The 9,490-nt window shown below is 41.2% G+C and overlaps 1 protein-coding gene across 1 annotated transcript; it reads left to right on the top strand.

The window, feature by feature from the left end:
- Positions 1 to 1,872: 1,872 nt before the first annotated feature.
- Positions 1,873 to 7,161, top strand: LOC131253952 (probable beta-D-xylosidase 5). The gene is made up of 6 exons (XM_058255042.1): positions 1,873 to 2,869; positions 3,634 to 3,939; positions 4,187 to 4,356; positions 4,857 to 4,957; positions 5,061 to 5,402; positions 5,839 to 7,161. The coding sequence occupies exons 1-6, from the start codon at positions 2,255 to 2,257 to the stop codon at positions 6,867 to 6,869; spliced, it is 2,565 nt and encodes an 854-aa protein (XP_058111025.1). The 5' UTR covers positions 1,873 to 2,254; the 3' UTR covers positions 6,870 to 7,161.
- The last annotated feature ends 2,329 nt before the right edge of the window (positions 7,162 to 9,490 follow it).

The raw sequence follows: 9,490 nt of genomic DNA, 5'->3' as shown, positions 1-9,490 counted from the left end.
TTCACTAGTTGAATTAACAACTCATGGATATTGTTTTATGTGCTAGGGTTATAAGATTAATTTTTAGACCATCCCACCATCATCACCATTATCATGGAATAAGGAATTATCATACGGCTCAGCCCCAAATCCTTGTTGAGCATAGTACAGTACGTTAGAGAGCATGGTTTCATCAACGTCGAACACCCATATCTCCTTTCCATCACGTACCTCCCAGCATAAGATTAGCGGCGTAGGTCGCTGCGGTGTCAGCAACCACGCTGGAGTCCTCACGGTATAGATGACCCAACATGTAGTGGCCCACGTAGTCCTTGCAAGATTGCGGGACCGTTATCCATTCGCCGATATTGTTAGTCTCCCCCGCTAGCCTCCAACTCGTGCATGAGATCCCATGGACACGGAGATTCCACATCCGGTGAGTGGACGGTGGAGATGAATTGGGAGGGCTAGTCCACCCCTTCCAACATCTGAAGCGTGGGAAGTTGCTAGGAAGGTTATTTAAATCCACAATTGGTAGACATTTAATCTACGGTCAAAAATGAAAACAGTCAATCATCCCATTAAAAAATCAATGTTATATTGGATGATCGTCCCAGCGATTTGGATGGGCTACTGCCTACTCGCCTACTCCCTTGCCACCCGCAAATGGCTGGTGGTCTGTGCTCTGTGGGCCCCACCATGATGTATGTGTTTCATCCATGCCATTCATATATTTTTCCATAATCATTTTATGCTAAAAGACTAAAAAGGTGGTGTATTCCAATCGCATCTAAACCGCACTACAGGAAACACTATTTAATGACCATCAACCATTTAAAACCTTTTGGGGGCCATAAAAGTTTTAGATCAAGATGATTTTTGTTTTTGCCCTTCATCTGGGCCTATATGACCTAATCAACTGATTGGATGTCAAATAAACAGTACAGTGGGTCTTACGAGGTTTTTGATGGTGGATATCCAATAACTATTATTTTCCTGTGGTGTGGTCCACCTGAGATTTATATCCCTCTCAATTTTGGGATCAATCCCTAAAATGATCTTTAATAATGGATGAATGGAATGGATGAAACACATACATCATGTTAGAGCCCACAGAGCACCGACCACTAGCCACCCGGCTGGTGGCCGGGGGAGTAGCCAATCCATTTCCGTTAATTTACGCTCATATGTACAATGGGTACAGTTTTCGAGGGGCATGTCTATCAACATCATGATAAGCTAGTATATCAAATAAATCACGTGGATTTTTCTCCGCATTTTCATCCACATGGGTTTTGTCAATTTAAAAGGCTAAATCACCCGAGCTTGGTTCCCTTGTGCACACCGTTAAAACAAAACATGGCCTGCCTGGTGTTATTAAAACTAGAAACTCAAGTGGAAGTGGAACGTTCCATCAAAAGAGATATTGGGGCCCACCATTACGTCATTTTGATTCTTGTGTGGCCCACTGTTGCATCATGCCATTTTCATGTGGCCCATAATTCCATGAAATTTTAGTGAGAATTCAGATGCTGAATGGTATGAGGATATTATTCAAGGATTGCTTATGATATTCAGGTGAGTTGGATGATGAGACAAGCTAAATTTAAAAAGACAGACAACTAGAAAACCATTAGAATAGTATGTTTGATCGAGCCAGATATTTGGGGTAGCCTGAGAATGTTCATGGTGGGCCCACTTTAAGAACCGTGCAGATCACATTTAAGGTGGGTAATTATGATTAGCTTGATAAAATAAAGGAAACCTCTCCTCACCTGCACGTGCATACTCGCTCCTGCAAGTGCCAGCATGGTGGCCCACCCATCATGGGTAGTTATTTCCAATGTCATATATGAACCATCCATATTGTTTTCGTTGCATGAGCCAAAAAAAGGTACTTACACCGAGTGCTATATATGTATAGGATTAAAAAGAAAATTTTCGACGGATCACATTCAACTCCCAAAATCATTGGTCTAAAACATCCCATTGGTTTTAGTGGAGAATCAGACCAATAACATGGGTGGTTCTGATCAACGGACCATCTCTGCTTGTGGGGTTCATTGAGCAGTAAGTGAATTCAGCTTTTGACTAGGATCTGTTGGAGTCGTTTGTTTTGGACGATGTCTACATTAATCTCTTATCACCGTTTTTTTTTTAAAGACAGAGGTCGTTTTTCTGGTTTGTATTCGAATAGTAAATTGTTATTGTAGGTAAGCATGAGATTTATTTTTAGAGAAAAAGCATGTAGAAAAAATGGCATGTCCATGCACGCATGCATGCTTATAAATACACGAACTTACTCCTTCTAAAGCCATATCGAATTCTCTCTTTCTCCTCTCACTTGCTCCACATGAAAATGGCAGCCATTACTCTCTTTTCTCTTCTTCTTTTTGTTTTAATCATCTCTACAAATTCTAGAAACATACCTCCAATCCATTCTCATTCTCTAGCACCATCAGATTCTCTTTCTCCTCCACAAGACTGGACGACCACCGAGGCCCATCGTCATCATCATAACCCTCATCGTGACCTTGCTAGCAGTAATTTCACCCATGTTTGTGACTCTTCAAGATTCGCTTCTTTAGGTCTTCACATGGCCAAATTTGCATATTGTGATAAATCACTTCCATATAGTATCAGAGCAAAGGACTTGGTTGATAGCATGACAATTTCAGAGAAGGTGGCTCAACTAGGGAACAAGGCATATGGGGTGGCTAGGCTTGGACTTCCAATGTATGAATGGTGGTCAGAAGCTCTCCATGGTGTGGCCAACACAGGCCCAGGTACCCATTTCGATAATAATAGCATCCCGGGGGCCACAAGCTTTCCAACCGTTATTCTCACGGCGGCGTCATTTAATGAGTCACTATGGAAAACCATAGGGCAGGTAAATATGTTAAGAAAATTTTTTGTTTCTAATCTTAGAAATAATATTGGTTAATACAAAGGTGTATTATAAGATTCTCAATTTCATTGGACCCAGCAATGGTGGAGCCAGCGCTGGCCATGGGCTGATCAGTTTAGCCGCGATTAGCATGAGCCTAGCACAACAAAAGGAGATTGAAAATTAAATAATTGATTGGGCTCGAACCCGACCCAACCACCTTGAAAAGTGATAAAATCTTTATTTTCCACTTGATTGTTCTTAATATTTATGTTGATCAAGTAGATCACACATGCACAAAGAAACGGACAACTTAGAGGTATGGAACCAATGGTCTACGTTGAAGATGGATAAGTTGCCTGACCAAGAATTGGAATGGCATATTGATAGGACATAAGACATACATTTTAAGTCAGGTTGGGTCGGGCATGACCAGGCCACGTCTGCAGACACCCAAGCCAGACCACGGGCCAAGCTAGTAGGACCAAGCCCAGTCCATAAGTTGGTCGGGCTTGTTAGATCAGACCTTAATTTGATGGTCAGCAATATCTGATATCGGGTGTGAGATTTTATGTACGTACCTCCCATCACTTTTGAACTGTTTGGATAACTAGAAAGTGGGTCCCACGTGTACAGTTTGTTGGGCTGAACAAATGGAAGATGGAGCACTATATATTTCATGAAATATAAAATAATGAACATTTCCCAAATAAGCTACTGGAGTTCTTATGCTAATGACGTTGTTCTTCTTTCCTTGCATATTGAAGGTTGTTTCTACAGAGGCAAGGGCCATGTACAATTTAGGTTTAGCTGGATTGACATTCTGGAGTCCTAACATCAATGTTGTTAGGGACCCCAGGTGGGGTAGAATCACAGAGACCCCAGGAGAAGACCCATTCGTCGTGGGCCGCTATGCTGTGAATTACGTTAGGGGCTTGCAAGATGTCGCGGGGCACAAAAATCCTAAGGACTTGAACTCTAGGCCACTGAAGGTTGCTGCATCCTGCAAGCATTATGCTGCTTACGACGTCGACAACTGGTTAGGCATCGATAGATACCACTTCGATGCAAGGGTAATCACTACTCAATCTAAGCTCTTCCCTTCACTAGTTGGTCCATACCATGAAAATAAGGCATGCCGTTCAATATGTGGGCTGCTATCGAATGATAAAAGATAGGCAAGAAAAAGAAACCAATTGCCCTAATTCAATGTGGCCCACTGATGAGCTGACTTGGCCTGGGCAAGTTCATGATATGGTATCCCTAATTAATGTCCTGAATCTTCCTCATAAATGTATCTTTTAAATATTTTTTTTGAAGGTGACTGAGCAAGACATGGTGGAGACGTTCCTCCGTCCATTCGAGATGTGTGTGAAGGAAGGAGACGTTAGCAGCGTCATGTGCTCTTACAACCGTGTCAACGGCATCCCCACATGCGCCGACCCAAAACTTCTATCTCAAACGATAAGAGGAGAATGGGATCTTCATGGGTAATGTTGTTTTATTTATTTATTTTTAAACTTAAAAAAAACAAGAAGCTATGTTGGTATTTTCTTATTTCAATCATATAAATGAAAATGGTTTTGAAGTGTCCACATACAGCTATGAAAATCGATAATTAATTTTTTTCCACTTAGTTAATTTAACTTGTAAATTTCTACTAGCAATTTTGTTAATCATTTCCTGATATATTTGGCACTTCTTCGCATGATCCAATCATTGTGATTTTTTCAAGAGCATTGCCCATTGTTGTATGGAATGAATGGAAAATCCAGATCGAAGATGAGATCATCCAAAATGCTCAAATCAACTAGTTGAATCGTGGGTTCGAGCACATTTTACCTTTTTAAAAAAACATCTGTAAAGGAAAGAAATTAGTTGCATCGGGGATTCGAGCCCAACACACACACACACACATATATATTTATATAAACTAGTTACACTGTAACCTACCATGCAACTAATATTTAAATCTTAAAAATTTTCACAGGTACATTGTTGCCGATTGTGATTCAATCGAGGTCATTCATCATGGCCATAAATGGCTCAACGACACAGCAGAGGATGCAGTTGCTCAAGTACTCCAAGCTGGCAAGCTCCCAATCTCAATAACTCAAATTGCATTCAAGATCTTTTTTTAATTATATATTAATTTTCGCTTTTGGTTCTTTGCATTTTTTAAAAAAAATTTCAGGGTTGGATTTGGACTGTGGAACCTACTATACTAACTTCACCGAATCAGCAATCTTGAAAGGAAAGGCCAGAGAGAGTGATGTGGACAAGGCATTGAGGAATCTCTACGTCGTGCTAATGAGGCTTGGATTCTTTGATGGAAGCCCAACATTTGCTTCGCTTGGAAGAGATGATGTGTGTTCAATGGAGAACATGGACTTGGCAGCTGAATCTGCAAGGGAAGGGATTGTTTTGCTCAAGAATGAGGGTGAAACCTTACCTTTGAGATCCAACAAGTACAAAAAGCTTGTCCTGGTGGGCCCACATGCTAATGCAACTGCAGCCATGATTGGAAACTATGCCGGTAATTTTATTTTATTTTTAATTTTTCGTTTCCATGATTTAGATCTTTCCGAACAAGAATTTCCCATGTTCCACGTAGTCCAAACATCAGGAGACTATTTCAGTGAAATTCAACTGTCATGAGCTATCCCTCCAAAAACCCTAGTTCCTTTTGGATTTCCTTCTTGGTCAATGATAACTAATTGGTCAATTACCAATGAAGTGTCCATCACTGTAGGGTTGTGATGGGCCTGATTGGGCTAGTTTAGGTCCATCTTCACTTGGTCCCATTAATTACCATCCAGTCCATTAAAAGCTTGGAAAATTCCCTAGCAAACCATCCGTATTAGGAGGGATATTTTGTTCTTCCCGTACTAACCAACCTTGCTATAATACCATAGTGTGGAATGCACCACTAACGCATCACACATTCATATGTTGGTTTGGTATTACTACAGGCATTCCATGCCACTATGTGACTCCCCTGGACGCCTTCTCTGCACTGGCAACAGTTCATCACGAGATGGGGTGTGTTGATGTGGCATGCAAGAACCAGTCCTTCATCAATCAAGCAGTGGCAGCCTCAAAGGAAGCAGATGCAACCATCATTTTTGCTGGGTTAGATCTATCCATCGAGGCCGAAAGCTTGGATCGGACTAATCTCCTCCTTCCAGGTTACCAGACTCAGCTGATCCTTGATGTTGCCGATGCTGCCGCAGGCCCAGTCGTACTCATCATACTTTCTGCTGGAGGCGTAGACATCACATTCGCTAAGACCAACCCTAAGATTAATGCCATCATCTGGGCTGGGTACCCTGGCCAAGAAGGCGGTCGGGCAATCGCTGATGTTGTATTTGGGCATTACAATCCAGGGGGGAGGCTACCGATCACTTGGTACACTGCAGACTATGTAACCAAGCTTCCAATGACATCCATGCAAATGAGACCAGTTGATAACTTGGGCTACCCTGGGAGGACCTACAAATTCTTCGATGGTCCGGTGGTCTACCCATTTGGCTATGGGCTCAGTTACACTCAGTTCAAGTACAAGCTCACATCTGCGCCATCATCCGTTACAAAGAAGTTGAAGGCGCACCAACATTGCCATGACATTAGCTTAAAACCCAATGCATTTGTGCCATCATGCCCGTCTGTGTTGGTGGAAGAGACAAGATGTGGCGATGCAATCAACGTTGAGATTGAAGTGAGTAATGTAGGGCATCAAGATGGGTCCCACGTCATCTTGGTCTACTCTAAGCCGCCTGCCGATTTGGTTGGAGGCCCTGCTAAGCAAGTGGTAGAGTTCAAACGGGTGTTCGTACCTACTGGTGTGACCAAGACGGTGAAGTTCTCGATTGACGTCTGTAAGAGCTTGAGTGTGGTGACAGATACAGCTTACCTTGTTTTGCCAGCAGGGGAGCACACGATCATGGTTGGTGATGGAGATGAAGCTGTATCATTCCCAGTCCATGTTAACCTGTACTCTTAGTTATGAAGGGAAATGTGAATATACTCCTCACAAACAACTTCCCCTACCCTAGCATTGCATATGCAAATCTATAGTTGAATATTGTTGAGAGAAAAGGTCTTCTTGTTTTGGTACTAAACAAATAAAGGCCTCTTTTGCTAACATACATCTTCTCCACTTACCTTTATGTGCATCACCTATTGACAACGTGGCTAATGTATAAGACCTCTGATATGAATAGATGATGATTTATTTTTTAACTAACATTAAAGTATTTTGAGTCGATTTTCTTTAAACTCCATCATGGCCACCTCATGATGATCCCAATCTTAGTTATCCACTGTATATTTAAAAAGAACACTCAAATAATTGGTAAAAACTAAGTAATCAACTTGTTGAAATCAACCTATCTAATAGACTATTTGAAAGCGGTTAATTGTAATCAACCTATGTAACAGCCTATCACATTCAGCTAGAGGGAGTTTTGCACTCTCATTACGGATTCCTAACTTGGATTAAGGAGGAGGGTTATATCAGATTGGCAACCGGTTTGAAACTTATACTATGGCTTTTATCATGAATCTGAAAACCCGACATTCCCAACTCACGTTAAAGCATTCCCTGTATGCAACGTGTGACAATAAAACCTGGGTGTAGTGACAAACGGGCAAAAGTTGGCTAGAGCGTCTAGAAGTGACTCGTCGCAACAATAGCCGTTTGTTAACAAAAACAAGCAAGGATTAATTTCCACACCACTCTGGATGCGAGTGGGTAAAGAAGCTAGCCTAGGAGAATTGTATTTATCTTGCTACATGGAATTTAAAAACACTGATGGGTAAGAGACATGTAGTAAGTAGATACAAAGAAATGAAGAGAGTAAACATAGGGTGCCAATCAGGAGAGCAAGTGAAAATGAGTCCGAGAGAAATTGATGAATAAAAACTTTGATATATAGGAAGAGAAAATAATAAAATGGGATAAAGATTGTGGTAGAAAAAATATAAATAAAAAAGTTGTAGATGATAGGAAAGAAAGTGATAGAATTTATTAATAAAATTTGTATTAGGAGAGGAGATGATCAATGTTATTAGTATATATGCATATTAGGCCTTGTTTCTTTTGTTTCCTTCATCCCGGCCTGTATGGCTGATTTCTCTTGATTTTGCTCCTTCATATGATTGCCCTTTTTTTTTTTTTTTTCAAAAGCAGGGCCATGCCCCTAAATCTTTGTTAATAAGAATAGATGATGTACAAGCTACACTTTCGAGTGGGCTCCACACAAAAGAGCAGGCCTCACCTTTCATATCATGAAATAAGAAAAACTGAAAATAAAGAAAAAAACAAAGAAGAAAGCTAAAGCCACCCTTTCTTCGTATCAAAACAGGGCTTTCCAGCAAGACATTTGATGCCAAGCAGCTACTGAAAGGGCAGAAATAATTTCCAGAACATCGCCGCCTCGCGAACCAGCAGCAAGGGGACATTTCCCGACTCCTCCGATACACAAGCTACAATCATGCCCACAGCCAGATGCTGCCACCCTTCTTGCATTTACAAGCTATTACCTTTACAACAAACCAGTAGCCTTATCCTCTGAAACAACTAGTCCAAATCTGCCCAGCCATTCCACCCAAACGACTGAGCTTAGAACAAAATCTGCTATATTCAAACAATTCAGATGCCCCACTCTCAATGGCCCCCACCTGTATGTAGCCTGGACCGATCGTCACCAACATTATAATTGATGTCAAGCAGCCACACATTAGCCAAATATCACTTCCAGAACAGAGCCACCTCATGAACCATCAACAAGAAGAAAAAACCCGACCCCACAATGCCCAGAGATAGACACCCCCTGGATAGCCTCACTATATATTTTCCAGCATCTGCCCCAAAAAGAAACTACCTTCACTTCACTTTCCATTCCAGAAACCTATTTCTTGTGAAGATCTAAAGCTGAAGCTGATTTGAACTTAAGGCAGCACAAAAAAATCACAGATCGAACCACGGACAGCAGAGAACGCAACATCTGCACCCGAGGACAATAGCCATATCATATGATTGCCCTTGACTTGCCATACATCCTAGAGGCACCAACATTCCAATAATGTTATTGTGGTCTTTAAGAGTGATGCGCGCTCGCGCACAAAATAAAGGAAGAAAAGCCCAACAATGTTATTGTGTAGAAATTAAGCCAACAAGCTTTTAATGTAGCAATCGGAATGGATCAGGCCTTAAAAAATTTCAGATCCAAATAATTTAGCACACTTGTTTTATGCAACTACAAAAAACATCCCAGCTTTGTGGGGGTAAATCTATCGGCTCATCAGGAGAAAACTTATATGTTAACCATATGTACCAAGTATTAGCCCATGAAAGCTATGATAAGCTAGACCAATGCGATGACATAAAACCATTACGTTCATGCTTTGCGTCTTGTCTTGGGGTGATTTTGTATTTGCACTTCATCACAGTACGTTACATCTAATTAATAAGATAATGTACAACTTTACAAATTAGGTTATTAGAGTCTCTTTGGAATTGGAATTGCATTTGTTATCGACCTTAATGGAGTTTCACTCTCGGCTTGATCATTTTGGAAACTCTATCACATTGTCGGCCCGGAGCATAGGGGGCACTCCTTC

This window comes from Magnolia sinica, chromosome 8 (assembly GCF_029962835.1).
Source record: "Magnolia sinica isolate HGM2019 chromosome 8, MsV1, whole genome shotgun sequence".
NCBI classification, from domain to species: Eukaryota; Viridiplantae; Streptophyta; class Magnoliopsida; order Magnoliales; family Magnoliaceae; genus Magnolia; species Magnolia sinica.
Note: the sequence above shows the minus strand (reverse complement) of the source record. Positions and strands in the feature narration are given on the sequence as shown.